The sequence below is a fragment of the Primulina eburnea genome, chromosome 12, assembly GCF_022965805.1.
Source record: "Primulina eburnea isolate SZY01 chromosome 12, ASM2296580v1, whole genome shotgun sequence".
NCBI classification, from domain to species: Eukaryota; Viridiplantae; Streptophyta; class Magnoliopsida; order Lamiales; family Gesneriaceae; genus Primulina; species Primulina eburnea.
Window position 1 is genome coordinate 35,512,864 of NC_133112.1, and position 19,988 is coordinate 35,532,851.

Here is a 19,988-nt window from a genome sequence, read left to right on the forward strand (position 1 = left end):
GGATTCTTTTTTTAGTAGGTCTATTGTGAGACGGTATCACGAATCTTTATCAGTAAAACGGGTCAACCCTACCGATACACATAATAAAAAGTAATACTCTAAGCATAAAAAGTAATATTTTTTTATGGATGACCCAAATAAGATATTCGTCTCACAAAATACGACCCGTGAGACCGTCTCACACAAATTTTTACCTATTTTTTTTAGGTGTCTCGTGAGTTATGAACAGAGTTGCATAGCATGGGCCAATTATAGCGAAGGACCATTTGAAGTGTGATTATTTATTATTTGTTATCGTCACTGTTCTATAAAGATAAACATGGGACTAGAGTTCGTTTGTTCCTTTTGAAATCATCTTCCATACATAATAACTAAAATAATAAATAAATATAATGCCCATTATGGTTTTGAATTAAATAGAATCACTCGTGAATTTGTTTTATGTTGGAATTCATGTCGCGAACGTAAACAAATTTGTTATATTTGTCTCGACAAAAACGTAATAGCATAGTTCGAACTTGAGCTCGACTATATATCTAATACAAGGGTAGGTCTCTTGTGAGACAGTCTCACGAATCTTTATCTTTGAGACGGATCAATCTTACATATATTCACAATAAAAAAGTGATAGTCTTAGCATAAAAAATAATATTTTTTCATAGATAACTCAAATAGATACTCGTCTCACAAAATACGACCCCTGAGACCGTCTCACATAAGTTTTTGCCATGATACAAATGGCTTGTTTGTAATCCCATTTTGCTTGATAGAATGTCAGTTTTATCTTTTAAATTAAATAACAAACTAGACTACATGTATGGATCGTTTTCATAGTAGGGACAATTATCACAACCGACACGATATTTGCTCATAATTTCTTCGATCATAATAAACTAGCATATATAACTCAAAATGAGAACTTGAACGACATTGGAAATATATATGGACCTTTATATGTATGTATTTACACTGTTTACTTAACATCTAGGCCAAAAAAAGTATACATTGTACTTTACATGTGTGTATTTTCACGTCCTATCGTATACAAAATTGTAGTAATCCACGTACGATGCTATATTAGTACAACTCTAGTGCCTCGACCATCAGGTTACAGATATCCTTCGGATAAGCCTGTAAAATATAGGAGTGAATTAGTATATAGTATGCATCACAAAACACATTAATTTTATTCGTCGAACAAATTTTTCGTCGTCGTAGAACTCCTATGAACAACTATCACCGGATCACGAATATTCAATAAATGTATATCTCAAAAAAAAAACCAGAACATATTACGGCTTTTATTCGTGTTGTAGAAACAAATACGACCATTTTATCGAATTCTCGACGAAATTAAATAGTGATGAATGAACTAGATTACCTGAAGCCTGGCTGTGGAGATGGAGATGGAGATGGAATTTGACCATAAATATAATATATTTATTTAAATTGTTGTTCTTTCTTGGAATACTTTTGATATGGGGGATACCCTTTCTTCCATGCGGAGACCTGCAACCATGTGACATGTTTAGGACATGGTCTAAGTAAAAGATTTATAGTAATTTAATAATAATAATTATTATTATTATTATAAAGTATGATACACTGAATTTGGTAGTAATGATCGAGACATGAATAATAATAAAATAATATTGGCATGAATATTTGACAAGGTCTCGTATACAAGTAGTATATGTTAGTCGTACATTAAAGTATTATACTATACCACAATTAATAGTCAAATTTAATTTACAAATATTATGAGTAATTTTATCTGGACCGATGCTCCATTTTATGAATAAATTTTATCCATCTAGTGGAGGGTAAACGGCATGTATTGGAGAGTAAATAATATTAGTTTAGTTCGACTACTATCGACATAATAATGTATTTAAAATCGATTTTCGAATAACATAAAACTTCGAAATTTTTATAGAGAGAGAAAAAAATTTATTGTATGAACTTCAGTCATACGTCGATTCAATTTTATTTTATTTAAAAAAAACAACTAAGCAAAAATTTATATGATTGTGTTTCTTTTTTTATTCTTTTTTTTTCCCTCTATTTTAAAAGGCTGTGTGGGGGGCAAATGTCAAATCGACCAGGTCATATGGCACATGAAAATTTAGATCTACCAAAGTTAAGGTCCCCCGATCAATTAGTACATATAGTTTCATGAGTGAGTCTTGAGAACGTCTCACGGATCTTATCTCACTCTACCAGAAGATTTCCATCGACTATACTCATAGTTATAATAATAAATAATAATTTTTAATATAAAAATTAATATTTTTTTTTATAGATGATCCAAATTTCATATCACAAAATTAACTCGTAACACCATTTCACAAAACAAAAATTTGATTAATTTTTATTAAAAAATAATAATTTTTCTCTCCCCCTTGATCTATACAAAATATTGGAAAACAATTCTAGAATGAAACAATATTATGTTAATTTTTTCCATAAAGGATGACTAGGTGTTACTTCATAAAAGTCCTCAATCGGTATAAAAGAATTCAAACGAAGTTTTTTATTTCATTATTTCGAAAATCATATTTCCATATTTTTTTTCCAGACAAAACCTTGTGTGAGACGGTCTCACGAATCGTATTTTGTGAGACGAGTATCTTATTTGGGTCATCCATGAAAAATTATTATTTTTTATGCTAAAAGTATTACTTTTTATTGTTAATATAAATAACGTTGACTCATCTCACAGATAAAGATTCGTGAAACTGTCTCATAAAAGACCTACTCTTTTTACCATTTCCATTACCCAAATCCTAATTTTCCACCTTCTCACTCATCTCCACATGACTAAAACGAAATATCATTATTTTATTATAATTCAAACTACCTCAATTCTAATCATATTATTCACATGAACAAAAAAATCCTTTCAAATATAATTTAATAATATATAGCAGACAAATTATAATATAATTTAATATAAAAAAATAAAACTGATCCATCAAAAAACAAATATCTAAACATACAAACTTTATATCAGGAATTCGTCTCACAAAAAATTTTCCCCAATATTTTCTATATATATATATATATATATATATATATATATATAAATTGGCTAGATTTCATGGCATACCTCCTAGTGTGACATCGACCACAAATCGACGCAACGATCAATAAATTCAAAATTAAAGTTACTATTTATTCTATACAGCCTAATACAGGATCCCTAACTCCCTACGATTAATCAATCCTCCACCACAAAATTCAAATACAAAAATTAAAACTAAAAAACAAACAAATTATCTCCTCCATGAAATTTTACTTTTCTCCATTTGTAAATTTGATTAGATGGAGTTGGCCTAAATCATGTTTCTCTAATTTGTCAAATTTCAGTGTTAATCCGATGATTATCATTACGGACATGACAACCGAATAACACTCGTATACCCAAAACTATATAAATAGTCTAGGAAAAAATGAATAAAATTGTAAAATAAAACACAAACTTCGACCGATTATACCTAGTGATAAATGATTATAAACTTAGCTGATGAACCCCCAAAAAATATTTTTTCGAATTTAATTTTTACTAATTTCTTATATAATATATATGCTCAAAAAATTGTTATTGTATCATACCAGAACATATGTGCGAGGTTAAATTGGTACGTTCTAGAATCTCACCTTCAATGTATCAAAAATAAATATATAATTTTATATTTAAATATCACACCTATATTATATGAATTCTAGCATAATTATAAATATTATAGGAAAAAAACATTTTTTTTTCCAAAATAATATACTGAAATAAAGGTAAAATGAGACCAAAAGTGAAATCACGATAGATTTGGTGAGAAAAGGAAAGAAGATATTGACTTACTGCCTCGATATCAATTTTGTAGACCAGAAGCTTCCTTCTCTCCCGGCAGCTGGTCCTGTACGCCACCACTACATGGCCAATCGCCAGCACCAGAGAACAGACGAACAGCGCCGCCTCCACCGCGCCGCCGCCTCTCGAATTACTCATCATGTACACATACGAAGCCTTCAACGACACAAACACCAGCGACGCCGCCGAGCAAACGGTGGCGATCGCCAGGTACGGCCCCCTTGATAAACTCGGGCCGTCGCAGAAACTGTAAACACCTGTCGCAACACGAACAATGATTAAATTTACTCATAAAAACATGTGAGTTCGTGTGTTTTTTTCGTTCATCTTACGAAAAAATTTGGTGGGTTCTTTTTAGTTGTTCTTATATTCAGAAATTTAGAAGCTTTTGCACGAGATCCGCTATATATTTAGCTCCGCCCTTTATATCCAACCCAAAAATTCAGTTGAGAATTTAGAATCTGAAATTATATATATAAATGAAATGAACCTCATACTCACACAAAATGATGGCGGAGCGGATGATAGATATGAGAGGGATATCTATGAGCGAGTCTCGGAAATCATAGTCTCTAAGGTACAAATACAGTGTCCGGAGGGTGATTGGCGGCGCTGGCGGCGGCAGGGCCACCGAGAGCAGGGCGGAGGGGAGCAGAGCATCAGCGATGACTAACAGAACCGGAGCTGAAAACAACAGCAAAGAGATCAACATGGCGACCAAGAAAAACAGGGTTTTGATCCATCTTGGGATTGTAAATACCAATTTCTTCAATGTTTTTTCTTCTTTCAGGAATCCCATCTCCCCTTTTCCTTCCCCCCTGCCGCAGATTACTGTCTGTTTTATGCGTGGAAATTTGGTGAAAATAGAACGGAAATCGGGTTCGAAGATTTGACTCGGTTGTTGGTAAAATGTATGAATATGAAGATGAAATCCGTGCTGTGCTGGTCAAATATGGGAGGCTTATTCCGTTTCCATGCTCGGATTTATAGTTTATAACATCTCAGATTATGCTTTCTTTTCTAGTAAGGGTAGGTGTCTTAAATTTTCAACTGCAATTAATTAAAAATTCATTGTCAGAAAATATTCTCCTAATTGGTGGATCGGCTATCGTTAATTAAAAATTAAAAGGATAAAAAGGAAATTGAAGGATGTAATATTTCATTGTAGATAATTTTTTAAATACATATAAATGTAAAGTTTCTGTGCTTTAAAATTTTAAAAATATTAAAAATATATTGTCCTTCAATAATATATTTAAATGTGCTTTAGTGTTTCTTTATCATTGTTTTTACTTTTTTGCTTGGTATATGATTACATAAAATTAACTCTATGTTAGAAACACGTGATTTAAAATATTAAATTGTAACCTGTGGCAAATAAAGTAAGAGTTAGTATGTTACGAGAAGATATCATATATTTTTATTTTTGATACGAATTAAAAAATTTATAAATATTATGAAAAATCGATATTTTTAAAATAAAAATTGATATTTTTTTCATAGGTTAAGTCATGTTAGAAATTCGTCTTACAAATTGAATCGTGAGACGGTCTCACAAGATGTTTTTTGTGATAAGATAGATGTGCTTGAATTTTAAACACACATAATTGTAAAAAATCTTAATTTTATATATAAGATTTTACATTTTTTAAAAAATATTTCACAAGGGTGATTATTACAATTTAATTTACTTAAGGAAAGTTTAATGAGCGACTTAAGGGTTGCAGTTATCACTTTCTCAAATTTATTTGTTTCTATATGTTTAGCTTTATTAAGAGATATACGTGTTACATAAATGAGAAAGGTGGAGTTTATTTTGGAGATATTTTAATTTATATATAAAAAATTTGTGATATTTAATATTATATTGTTAAAAATTAATTTGATATTTTCTTATTTATTGCAATTAAATTACATAATATAAATCGTTTTTAATAACAATTTAAATATTTAATTTCAAAAAAAAACTTAAACTCGATTGTTTAAACAAAACAAAATCGAGCATCTTGGTAAGGTGTGATTTGTAATTCACGGTTTGATTTGATACTTAATAACAATCAATAATTTTGATTAAATTCAATCTTTTATTAATAATAACTTAACCAAACCACTTTTCGAATAACTGTAGTTGAGGATATTCAATTAAATGGTTTCAGGACATGAAAATTGTTCATCTACGACTTGATAATGTTGGAAATTTGAAGTTTGAATAAAATTATGTTTCATGAATGTGGAAGTATCTTTTGACTCTCCACATTTTTGAGTTAGTTGAAGAGTTTTGGCTCTTCATATTCTTGAGTTAATGAAAAGATTAATTGAGTTAATTAATCTTACATGACTCTTTGTGTGCATTTTGGGGCTTTTAAATAGTGTGTTCATTTCATCATTTCATGTACATGAAAATATTTTCTCTTTCAAGTACTCTCTTGCATTTCATATTTGTTAGCTTTTCGTTTGACCTCCGTTAAATCTCGATGATAAAGTAAAGGTACGTTTTCAGTTCGCCGTAGTAGTGTCTCATGTTAAGTCACTGCTAGTTGTTCCGTTGTATCCTGAGAAACAGACGTCCAAGATGATCCTCGAAGCACATAGATGATGGGATGAATCTTTTTTAAGGACAATGTATTTCGTACTGATCTTGGTTTGATTTACTTTCATTTATAGTATTTCTCTACTGTTTTTTTTTCTCTTCACTATACTACTCGCTGGTTTTATTGATAAAAATCTTTCTGTACCATACCATTTGATATATTGTACTACAGATAATGATGATTAAATTTTGGAAACATTGCATTTTTTATCTTATATATTTTTCTATTTGTCATTGTAGTCTTCTGTATTATTAATTTTTAGTCTCAGTATCTTATTTTCCAATTTTTACTATTTTTAATCGGGGTGTTAATGTGGTGTGACATTACACACTTAAGCATCACATTGAGCCAAATAAATGTTACATCGATGTCACATTAGTATCACGTTGAAAAAAAAAATATAACAAACTAAACCTAAATTTGATAATATATAAAATCAAAACCATAAAAAATAAAATAAAATACATATACAAGATCAAAAGTGTAATTTTTTCTTAATTTTTTTCTATATCTAATGAAAACTATTCCGCTTATCTGTAAAGCCACCATGTTTAATTCTATAGAAAAATTATTGATCATAAGGGAGTTGGTAGGATAATTTAATTAAATTACTTAATTTTATATTAATGGATAAACTATATATTAATCGAAAGAAAATGGTGGAAAATTTATGGTGCGAGCACATGCTACATCTTCTCTTTCATAATTCTTAATTGATCTGAATATTATATTATTAACCAAAATTGGATATTTTATGTATAAATAATTATGTTTTATAAACTATCAAATAAAATTAAATCTAAGTAAAATTATGGGTTACTATTCATATATTTTTCGCTTATTCGTATAAATTTCTTGGTGATTAAACAAGATTTCTTGTAATTTCAGATAATCGATTTCATCAGTCGATTTAAAAAAAAAAACTAAATACTTAATCAATATAATTGTATAAAAGCAGTAATAGTCAGGTTCATTTAAAGATAGATTATTAAAATTTTAATTTTAAAATCGAAATTATTTAAATAAATGACGTTGTTCGATAAGAAAATATTATGTATGTAAATAAATAAATAAATATATATATATATATATATATTTATATAGTGTTCTATATATCTTTATAACTAAATAAGAGTTCTTTTATATAAGGTCTTAAATTTGAATATAATAAATATAGAGAAAAGGATAGAGATTATTCGATGAGAGTAGGTTTAAGTTTCTTGTGAAACGGGCTCTAAATATTTATAATAATAAGTAGTAATTTTGACATAAAAGAAATAGAGTAGGTATCATGTGAGACCGTCTCACGGATCTTATCCGTGAGACGGGTCAACCCTACCCATATTCACAATAAAAAGTAATACTCTTAGCATAAAAAATAATACTTTTTCATGGATGATCCAAATAAAAGATCTGTCTCACAAATATGACCCGTGAGACCGTCTCACACAAGTTTTTGCCAAAGAAATATGTTTTTATGAGTGATCCAAATAAAAGATTTGTCTCACAAAAAATGACTTATACGATCATCTCACGTAAATTTTTGTGATTTTTTATATTTAATCATAGTCTATTCCAATTTCGTTTGGACCATATAATGTATTAGTGTTGATATTTGTTGGATTTATTTGATTTTATAGGAGAAAGCGGACCCTTTTTTTTTTGTTCGTTACTGTCTGCTTTTATAGACTAGTTAATGGAACACTAATATGAAATCTGGTCTTGACCAGATTCTGTGTATTATAGTTAGTTGATTATTCGTTATTTTGGCAACTATTAACCAATTGCTATTTAACATTTTGTAGTTCCCAATATCACAGCCAAATTGTTAACTTTTTTAAAAAAAATCTCACATTATTTGAAAATGAGCTTTTCAATTTGTATTATTACTATATCATCACCATTTTTGTTAGGCAAAAACTTCATGTGTCGTATTTTGTGAGACGAATATTTTATTTGGATAATCCATGAAAAAATATTACTTTTTATGCTAAGAGTATTACTTTTTATTATGAATATCGGTAGGATTGACCCGTCTCACAGATAAAGATCAGTGAGACTGTCTCACAATAGATCTACTTTTTTTGTTGTGGTGTTGTTGCTATAAATATTCTATTTTATGAACAATTATAGTTGGTAATAGATTAGTCAAAATAGATTTTGCTTCTCAGATTAGTCCGTCACACCATATAAAAGTAAATGATGAGTTGAGTTGGGTTATTAATTTTTCGCCATTGCAAAATGGCGAGTTACGGTCTGCCCCATCCGTCTGGTTCTTTTTGACGTCTCTAGTTCGTGATAATGATATACCTAAAATCTTTTAAATTGTACATCACATATGCATACATGATACACAAGTGAATACTAAGACTATACTATCATACAAAATAATTATTGTATATGCATACATGATATACAAGTGAATTCTAATTTATATTATTATATAAAAAATCTGTCACACTGAAAACATCAATTTTTATTTTCCAAATCGTCTTAACACTCACATTTTTTATTCAAAATTGTAATTATAAATTATTTTCAATATTACTATTTTAAAACTGTATTCCGACATCTCACTAATTTTTATAAATTATTATTAAATTAAACATAAAATTAAGTATTTAATGAAATTAAAAAATATATAAATTATTATTATGTTTGCATAATTTACTATTTAAATAAACTACCCTTTCACAAAATAAAGGAAGGGTACTGTCTTTAATCAACAGCCAGAGAGATGTGTCACTATTTTGTCACGAATATCTAGAATATTATTATTATTATTATTATTATTATTAAAAATATTATTGATATACTGCCAAATAATTTCAATTATCATTACTGTTATTGCTTATGTAAGCATTGAAATCGCGATTTCTACAATCACGAGTTTTCACACCTTTCCATATTGTCTTGCGATTCTACGTCATTTACATATTTAAAAAAAAAAATCACTCACAATGCTTTCGAAGAAGTAAACATAGTACTTCAACAGTAGTTTGACGTTTGGAAAGTGTGGGAATCCTTCCGCTTGCATAGAAAGAAAACAACATTCGGGTTTTTGTGAGATGGTTTTATGATTATACGTCCGTGGATTTGTGATAAAAATCGATTTTGACTATACTTATCATAAAAACAATATTTTTGACATAAAATTTAATTTTCTAAAGTACGGTGTCATATAATAGTTGTACAAAATTCTAAAATATCAGGCTATGTTATAATTAAATTTTACTTTGACAAAATAAGTGTAACATCAATAATGATATAATTATATAATATGTCGATATTTAAAAATATCGATGCTTTCATATATTATTATCGAGTTAGAGCAGCAACGCGCAAACTTGTATATCACAACTAGTCGATATCATCCATTAAATAAAAAATTAACTACTCGATATTATATAATTTTCAAATTAATTTAAAAAGGTGCAAGTTGCAATCCCGACACGTACGATACCGAAATTCTAACAAATAACGTCAATTTTGTCCTGATTTTTTTCAGCCACATGAAATTTATTTTGGGACATTAATTTAATATATTTAAAAATGACACGTTTTTAAGTTAATAACAAGTTTCATATATTATAGAATTATTGGAAATTTACTAAAAAGAACGACAAGTTATATAAAAAAAAATCAAAAGAAAAATGTGGAAATATTATATAACAGATGAGCTAAACAAGAAATCTTTTAAGTAAAATATTACTAAAATTTTCCAACCACAAATATTTCGTAATTAATATTCTATATTTAATTTAGTTAATTAAATATAAAATAATTAATTTATGACGTATACAGCTAGCTGCGTAGTCGGAGGAAAAATCTACATATTGCAGAAGGGCCCCCTGCCTTTTAGGTGGGGGGATACCATAGGATTACAGTTCTTTCTATTACAAATCATCCACGTACATTAACAAATGTATCTCACAATTATTATTGTAATAAATAATCAAGAAATTAACTTAAAATAGGCCAGGCGTAATATTCTCAATCTAATATATATTATTAATTAGGAATATTTAGCAAATAAGTACATTGATTTATTTTATTTAATTTATTATAATTATCAATACTAAAAAGCGTGTGTCTTAATTTTATTTATTTCCGTATGTTTTGTTTTATAAAATAAATCGTTAGTCATCATCGGACGACACGTTTTACACACGGGAAACTCTAGATCATAATATATGTGTAGGGTAAGATTTGGATCCACCTAAGTCACCCCATATATTTGGGAATCCTAAATCAATCATCCTTCGATTTTTATCAAATTAATTTCGGGAAAAAAATTAAAATAGTTTCGTAAATTGATATGAGCAGGATATTTCGGGTGTGTATTCAATATAAGAGATTTTATTGACTTTTAATTACTTTTATAGATTTTAAAAGTCTAGATATATTCAATTACGACTTTTACATATTCAATAGAAGTCTAGTGATATCCAAAATAGACTTTTATAGAGTTTTAAAAAGTCAAGTGGTATTCAATATTGACTTTTAACAATTCTATAAAAGTCTATAGGTATTCGAATTTTCAATAGACTTTTAATAACTTCACGTATTTCATTAACATACAAACATTAGAGCCTAAGGTAGAACTATAAATTGTCAAAAATTGTATTTGGTTCGACCAAATATTTGGATGGATTTTTAAAACTTCTAACTCGTACACAAACTATTTATTTCTTTATCTGTCACTTCACATAATCACATCACCTTTCTTCTTATCTTCTCTCCTCTTATCTATTTTAGTTTCTCTCTCAAATTTTTGAAGTGTATCTATATATATATTTTCGTCTTTTCTTTTCAAATTTTTTATTTTTGACTGATTGTTTATTTAATAAATTTGTTTAATATCATCAGAAATTTTTAATTTTAAAATGGATTTTTTGATTTTTAGTTTATGGTTTTTGCAAATTAATGTAATATTCAATAATGATAAAAGATTATCCAAAAATGTCGCTTAATTTTTAATAATTGAATAGTCTCACAACAATCGTGATTTTTTAAATTCTTTTTAGTATTTTCAATTAATATGTAAGCATGATTTTTTTATACAAAATTAAATCCATATAATGCTAGATATTATTATTTGACATGTATATTATCAATTCAAAAACAAGATTATAGATTATTTTAAAAAATTTACAAATATGCATACAAAACTACATATATACACATGTAAATATTAAATGATCTAACTTTTAAATAAGTAAATTTATTTATTAATATAAATATTGGAAAACTATTTCAAACCGAATATATTATATATGTCAATTAATTAATAAAAAAAATATGTTATAATTAAGTACAAAATCTATTAAAAAAAAATTCACAAAGTCTATAAAAATCTTGCAAAAAATTCTACACAGATCCACATAAATATGTGATATTCTCTAAAATTCCATAAAAATCTATCAAATCTATAAAAGTCTATCATTTGAAAAAAATCATTAAAAATTATCAAAATTCTGAATTGAATACACCTCACTTTCTTGTATTATTTAAAATTTGGTTTTAATTACGATAACTTTGATTTATTTTTGTACTCCGAGAGCTAAGATGATCTCGGTCATTGTTGGTGGAAAACGACTATAGTGAAAAAAAAAACTAATTTAATGTATATATTATGCAAAAAATTTGATCAATTAGATTATCATATGTTTATATTCGTCAATAGATTACTTTTCAACTTTTACCGATTAATCATTATTTTCGAGAAAAAAAAATAGAGTAAATAATATTAAAGATAATGCATTTAGATTGAGGAATCGACAAACATAGAATCTAGTTCTTAATATTAAATATATTATTGCTTATTTTGTTTTTCTTCTCATTCTCATATTATATGGAAACACTAGAATTTTTCGTTTTTGTTGGAAGATTTTGTAATAAAACCTTATTTTGGATTTAAAAAAATTTATATTTTTTCCTAGCGAACAGATGTATTGTTTCAATTCAATTTTTTTAACACCAGTACATCAACTCAAATATCACGATTTGATAGTTGAAAAAAGGCAATACGAAAATCGTGCTTGCCAAAAATAAATACTCGAGCCTTGCTTGGCAAATTCGAATTCGATTCGCCAAATAGAAACGTAGTTTTGACCAAACTATTAACAAGAAAATCTGACTCATAAAAAATGGCTATTTTTTCCGTATTTGTTGTTTTATTGTCCAGTTTGGTAGCTTTATCTAGAAGGGTTTACGTTGTTCTACTACACTGTCGTGTTTCAAATTTTTAGAACACTTTTTTTATAGTTGCTTAAATTTCGTATGTTTTGACACGAAATCAGAAAAATGTTTGATTTTTTTTTTATTCCACTTAAATAAACTTCTATTGAAATGTTTTATCCATTAATTTAATTATTGTTACTATATTGTTTGGCAAGAATTCGACTATTTTATGTTGTACAATTGATTATTTAATTATATCGTTAGTTCATCAGGTAGATTGCGATTCTACGTAATCAAGTTGATTTTTAATGACATCAGAACTCGTAATCGTTATCATTTAATGCATACTGAGTAAATATCTAGACTAACGTAATAGCTTACAAATCACATTAGTCAAATAAATCACACCGGGCAAGCTCTGCGTGAATAGCTTGCCGAACAAAGTGTCAGTTGGGGAATCGAACTCCTGCATTTTGATTAGGTTGTCATCAAATCTACCAACTCAGACATCTCAAATGTGGATTTGAACCATGTATTCTTTATTAATAGCGATTACTAGATATGCAGCGAGTGCAAGGTAAAATAAAAAAGAAAAACAATTATTATGTTTATTAATTCAATCTAATAGCCGACGATGAGTTGCATCTGACATCGTAAAATAAGGAGAAAACAATTATGCTCCTTGCTAATTCAATCAAAAGCATACTATGATCTATATTCGACATCAATATTTCAAATTTAAGATGATATCGATATTTAGTGGTAAAAACCAAAAAAAAAAAAAAAAAAACTAAAAACTAAAAGCCCAAATTTAATTTCAAAAAAGCCCAATATGTTTATTGGGCTTTTGGCTCATTAGCCTAAAAGGAGGAGGGCATTGGATTAGGATTTTTTTTAGTGTGAATGGATTGGGATTCGGGACTAAATGGTTGATAAACTTATTCAATAATTATAATAATATCATAAAATATTTTATGGGTTGATATAATTTACTTTTGAGTATATAAGTCCTTGAACACTATTTCAAAATTTTTTTTTTTAAAAAAAGCAGCATAAAAAATGTCAAAGTTATATTCAAAACTATTATCACAACTTTCGTGTGATGATCACACCAAACTGATGTTAAAGAATGCGTGAAGATGATCTTATCCAAAGGTGAATCAACTACGACGCTCAAGTTATTATAAGACATCAATAACAAAAATGTACGTTATATAACTATGAGTAAATAATCACACCAGTAAAAAAACCCGTCAATATAGATGTTTTAAATCAGCTGGATTATGTTATTTAGAGTTGTATATAATTGTCTCTCAATTAATTAACATTTGAGGTGAAGTTATGTGCAAATAATCTTAACAAGATATCAAAGTCTATACTATTATTATGTGTCGCCGTGTCGGATTATCTTCTAAGCAATTCGTTGATGACTTGTAAATTTCACGTTTCAGTTCAATTTTTATTCTTAGACATGAGATATGTATATTAGTGTTAGATATCTCACGTTTGACGAAAGTCGTATATCGAACTTTGACAATATTTTTTTAGCTACTTTTTTAGATGAAAGTAAGTCCAATTCCATAAGCTTTAACATAGCCTATCTTTATGAGATTCATAAATTCCTAATATGAAATTACATGGCATCGTGATATGTGTGTAACTCTATATATAGAAACGTTGCGGTTTTCTACTTATATCATTATTCCATTCGAAACTTAGACACTTGGCTAGGAGTTTCTCGTAATGTTTTTTTTTTTAAAAAAAATTTGGTTTCTTGTATTGATTCCATCTAAAAGTCTCTCCCACTAAAAAATATAATTCACGATTTCTTTTTCCTTTTTTTTTTTGGTTGAGAAACCTAAATATCGACAGATGTTATAGTTTAAAATATCAAATAAATTTTTATAATCCAGAAAGCACCACTTTACTATGAAACGACGTCGTATTTAAGTCAACAACGGGCCAAAAGGCCTACTCGTTTTTACGCTTTTACAGTATTTAAATGAAAATATCGGCAGATATTTCCGACATCTTGGTCAAATCCCCACTGCACATCACAGCGCGTGTGTCCACTCTTCTCGACACAACTCTTCGTAACTTGTCAGTAATTAATTTTTAAATTTCTTTAAAATATAATATATTTATAATAAATTAATTTGAGGATTTATATTGAAAAATATGTATTATTAATCTTACACATGATATTATTTTTTGTTGTATTTTTTTAATTTTAATTGTAAAATAAAACTGTTTCAATCTACCATAAGTAGTAAATTTGGTTCATGTTAACCAAAATAAACACTCAATACTTATTATCAGATATTTAAAAAAAAGGTTTGAATCATATATAAACTTTATCTTAAATTTATATACCCAATAATTTATAATATATGATCAGTTTTCTCCAAGTATTTGGTATATTAAAAATCTCGAATTTAAGAATGTAGCGACTTCATTTCCCGATTTTCTAATGTTATAATATCTATCAAGATTAAATGTTAAGATATTATTATCTTACAATTATACAGTTCATTTTCTTCCATTTTTAAATATATTTTGACAAAAATTTATATGAGACGGTCTCACAGATCGTATTTTGTGAGACATATCTCTTATTTGAGGTATCCATAAAAAATATTACTTTTTATGCTAAGAGTATTAATTTTATTGTGAATATCGATAGTATTGACCATATTTAAATCGTTTATTATGATTTATAACACGATGTTATAGTTTCAAGTTTAGAATACAATTTTTCGATTTTAAAACCGACAAACATATTTATTTCTTGGTTTTTTTGAAAAATAAATAACACGCGCTAAAACTCGCGTGGCTACTCACGAGCCTTATAGAGCTGATCTGTTCTGGAAGATGAGCAACCCACGCACACCACTATTTTACCATACAAAACCACTGGAAACCTCGACCACCGCCGCCGAGGCCTTAGCTGCTGAACCCGACCATGGACAACGAGTCCTCCAACCACAGACAGAACTCCCCCAAATCCGCCGCTCCCCACTCCACCAGCCCGCTCTTCCCCAAGGGAGACGAATCCGCCGACGGAGATCCTGAAGTCTGGGCGGCGTTCACCGCCAATTTCAGCCAGGTCCAGTCTGTGCTCGATCGCAATCGCTCCTTGATTCAGCAGGTGAACGAGAATCATAGGTCGAAAATCCAAGACAATCTGGTGAAGAACGTGGAATTGATCCAGGAAATAAACGGGAACATCGCGAAGGTCGTGTCTCTGTACTCAAATCTGTCGGCCGATTTCTCGAGCATGTTTCATCAGCGGAATTCCGCGGCGGCTGAGGCGAAGAGCAAGGCGGAAGAGAAGAGCAGTGAGTGATTCATTTACCGTACGTTGAATTCATCATCTCCGGTCTTCGCCTGTACTATGTTTCCTTCTTGTTTATGTTTCTAATAATAAAATCTTAAATTCAGTAATATTTAGTTAAAAATATTTAGAATTAAATAAAATATTTCTTTTTAAAATAAAGATTTTCTCAAAAATATAATGATTAAAGTTTCATATCCTGAAATAATAAGCACATTAAATTTCATTGTTAAATTTTATTAGGAGGAAATGATTTTATTTTTTGAAAGATTTTGTGATGAATTTCAAATAATTCCCCTCAAATTTATTTGAAATATACTATAATTAATATTGAAATTATATGAAAAATTTTACATCAAAAAATTTGAAATCATTTAACCTAACACACCCATAAATTTACATTATTAATAACATGTGAATTTATTTGTCAAATGTAGATTGTTGTTCAACCATACTAGTTTATAATCATAAATATGTATGTATAAGAAAAGATCATATAAAAGCTGAGAAATTTTTGTGCATTCAACGTTGTATCACTTGATCTAATTGATTATGTCAATCGTAAAAGAGTGATTATAGATATTAATCGTCTCAGTCGATGATAAGATCGACGATAGAAAAGAATAAGATCGGTTTTAGGAGATATGAGACAACAATGTTATATAAAAAATTCAACGCTTAAATTAATAGTAAGTCTATTGTGAGACGGTATCATGAATTTTTATCTGTGAGACGGGTCAATCCTATCAATATTCACAATAAAATGTAATACTCTTAGCATAAAAAGTAACACTTTTTCATTGATGACTCAAATAGGAGATTTGTCTCACAAAATAGAAAATACGACTTGTGAGACCATCTCTCATAAATTTTTGCCTAAAATTAAAATGCCCTTAATCAATTAAATAGATTTGCAAAAGTGTGCGCTACGAATCATGGAAAATGTGAACAGTAGGTACTCCGATGAACATTTCTGCTTTTGAAACATTTTGTGAAAAGTAAAAGAAAAAAATTTACGATAGATATTAATAAGTTTATTAGGATTTTAAATAAAAATAATGACAATAAACAAATTTAGTATTATTAATAATGCTTATATCTGCTGATGTGGACTAAAAGGCCCGGAAAGGGATTGTTGATTTACAAAGTAGAATGAAATAAAGTGTAAGAAATTTGAAACAAATATAATTAATAATTTTCTGTTTTGAATTTATTAATTTATAGGAAAATAATTCTTAGATAAATACAACTGTTTCTGTTTGTTTTGTTTTGTTTTGTTTCATTAATCTTGTCAATTTTCAATGCTACCATTAAAGTAAATTTTTATCACTTATGTTATGGTATTAATTGATTGCAAAAACTTGTGTGAGACAGTCTCACTGGTCGTATTTTGTGAGACATATCTCTTATTTGGGTCATCCATGAAAAAGAATTAATTTTTTGCAAAGATTATTACCTTTTATTGTGAGTATCGGTAGAGTTGATCCTTTTCACAGATAAAGATTCGTGAGACCGTCTCACAAAAGACCTACTCTTAATTGATGATAGTTGAAATAAGACTTTTGTTTCTTATTTAACTAATAATTATGGAAGATATGTGTGGGAACCCGGACGTTAATCATATTCTTAATCATCATTGGGACAATTTAATCAATTATAATAAACAGGGTCTATTTTTTTTTAAATACAGTATTAAATGCGGAACGTAATGTAATACATTCTAATATACATATCAGTATTAAAGTACAAGTCTTGTACTATATACAATCATTCAACTAAGGTTTAACAACTAAATATCAAGTGTCCAAACATTATTTCTAATCAAGGTCCGTAGTCTCCACTCTAATCACGATCTCTCTCTTCATCTCCTCGACTCCGATCATGTCCCACCTGTTGCCATGCACACATAAAAACACGACAACAGTCGGATAACTCCGGTGAGAAATACATCCCAATATAAATCAACGAAACATACAATCATATAAACAACGTAAAAAATCATGTAATAGATATCAGTAACATGTATCAAAATCTGAAACATGACCAATATAAAATCGTCAATTAGACTCGTGACTCCACGTTTCATACTAGACTCAATCCTAGTCTAAGGATCCCGGTTTCCAGATGTTGGTATTCCATATCGAACACCAGTAATAGAAGAAACTCCAATTATATCCACTTCAATATAACCAAACATCCGGTGTCTTGACTTACCCGTCACAGACTTTAGCACTTTCGCTAATTCATTATCTTGTGACAATGTGCAATGTGTAAGTGACAATTCTATCACCATCGACACTTATGTCACAAGATTACTCATCTAATACTCGTCTAATACATGCTTTCTATAAATCAATAGAACAAGCATATCAATTCAAATCAATGCACACAATAACAATAAGTATGTGATTTAGGGAAACTCAAGTATATCATACTCGAGTCGCCCAGTACCACATTGACTTATACCTTTTTTTTTATTGCAGTTCTGACGACGTTTCCCGTCTGGAATTCAAAGTCTGTCAATCATCAATCTGGCAATGACAATATCAATAATACCATATCAATATACTGCTCAAATCAATACCAATCTGATCAATCTGGATTCAACTCCAAAATCAATAGCATAGCGGCATAATCTCGATATTTCCGTCAACACAATCTCAACAGATAATAATTACAATCCATAACTGATATCCAATACAATCTGTAATCAATTCATAATTCAAATCTGTCCAATATCAATCAATATAATCTGAAAAACCATAATAATTCCATAATCAATCTGTTTTTCAATCTGGCCTCGATTCTACGATGTCTAACATGTCAAGAACATCATATATGAATTCTATCTGATTCTGGCAATACACCATAATTTCAAGACATATCAAAACGTAATAAAACCTACGTCCAGTTGAAGCTCTCGTCGCTAAGAACACGGTACTGAAGTCGGATTCAAAATCAGACGGACGAATCAAAATGTAAAGGCGTAAGGATTTTCTTCAAAACTTTCTCGTTCCGTTTTCTGGGGAAAATGAAAGATCGAAGCTTTGTAACACATATATATCCATTTGCATGTCTATGAAACGTGGCTCATTTTCCTTAAACTTCGGTCGGCGCTCGGGCGGTGCTAAACTACCGCTCGGGCGCGGCATTTTCTGTCCAAGCATTTTCGGATTGCACTTTGGCGCTCGGGCGGTCACAAACTACCGCACGGACGCCGCATCTTCTGCCCGAAACATGTTCTTATTGAACATTGGCGCTCGGGCGGTCATTTTCTACTACTCGGGCGCCAATAGTTCTGTCAAAAATTGCACCCTTCATATGCTTTGCCCAATCTGGTTTCGAAATGACCCGCCTATAATCATATCAGTTCATAATCAATAATCTCATATTAACAGAATCAAAATCTTGGGCATTACAATATGAATTAAAGAATATTTGAATATAATTTATATTTAATACATCAACCATCAAGCTATAAAAATTCAAATAATGGAGTCCATCGAAATCAAGGTTAGTTTTCATTGTGTTAATTTGACAAATCCAATTTTATTGCAGGATAAATTAGTTTTTGATATAATTTAATTTAATTGCTTTTTATGATTAAAGTTGAGAAAACCCCTTTATTTATTTTTAATGTTTTTAACTATCAACGCTATTAAAAAAAAACTATCAACGCTATTAATCACTACTATATATTTATCAAATTTATTGAATATGGTTAGTTTGGGTGTGACACGTTTAAAATAACACAATAAATTCAAATATTCACACATTATTTCTTATAAACTAATATTTATTTTATTTAGATTCAAATATTCACACATTATCTCATACGAATTAGATATAATTTCAATATTGTGGTCAAATAAAAATTAAAATATTACAAAATAGTTACAAATACAATATAAACTATACCAACCGAGTATGCACTTTATTTGTATATAATATCATATATAAATATTATGTTTTCACATATTATTATTTTAAATTACTTGATTTATTTATATTT

General features: G+C 28.8%; 2 protein-coding genes across 2 annotated transcripts; one reads left to right on the forward strand and one right to left on the reverse strand.

Annotated features, from left to right (window-relative positions):
* Positions 1-913: 913 nt before the first annotated feature.
* On the reverse strand, positions 914-4,873 carry LOC140807624 (uncharacterized). Its single transcript, XM_073164563.1, has 4 exons — positions 4,370-4,873; positions 3,860-4,125; positions 1,382-1,509; positions 914-1,131 (listed from the first exon to the last, which is right to left on the reverse strand). Exons 1-3 carry the CDS (start codon positions 4,665-4,667, stop codon positions 1,441-1,443), a joined length of 633 nt encoding a protein of 210 aa, XP_073020664.1. The 5' UTR covers positions 4,668-4,873; the 3' UTR covers positions 914-1,131; positions 1,382-1,440.
* A 10,631-nt stretch (positions 4,874-15,504) lies between these two features.
* LOC140807401 (protein EARLY FLOWERING 4-like) lies at positions 15,505-16,086 on the forward strand. Its single transcript, XM_073164234.1, has one exon. It carries the CDS (start codon positions 15,605-15,607, stop codon positions 15,986-15,988), a length of 384 nt encoding a protein of 127 aa, XP_073020335.1. The 5' UTR covers positions 15,505-15,604; the 3' UTR covers positions 15,989-16,086.
* The last annotated feature ends 3,902 nt before the right edge of the window (positions 16,087-19,988 follow it).

Coding starts and splice junctions, on each gene's coding strand:
- LOC140807624 (XM_073164563.1), bottom strand. CDS start 4,667: ATGGGATTCCTGAAAGAAGAAAAAACATTGAAGAAATTGGTATTTACA. Junction 4,126..4,369: donor CCGCTCCGCCATCATTTTGT/GTGAGTATGAGG, acceptor GTGTTGCGACAG/GTGTTTACAGTTTCTGCGAC. Junction 1,510..3,859: donor ACAAAATTGATATCGAGGCA/GTAAGTCAATAT, acceptor ACATGGTTGCAG/GTCTCCGCATGGAAGAAAGG.
- LOC140807401 (XM_073164234.1), top strand. CDS start 15,605: ATGGACAACGAGTCCTCCAACCACAGACAGAACTCCCCCAAATCCGCC.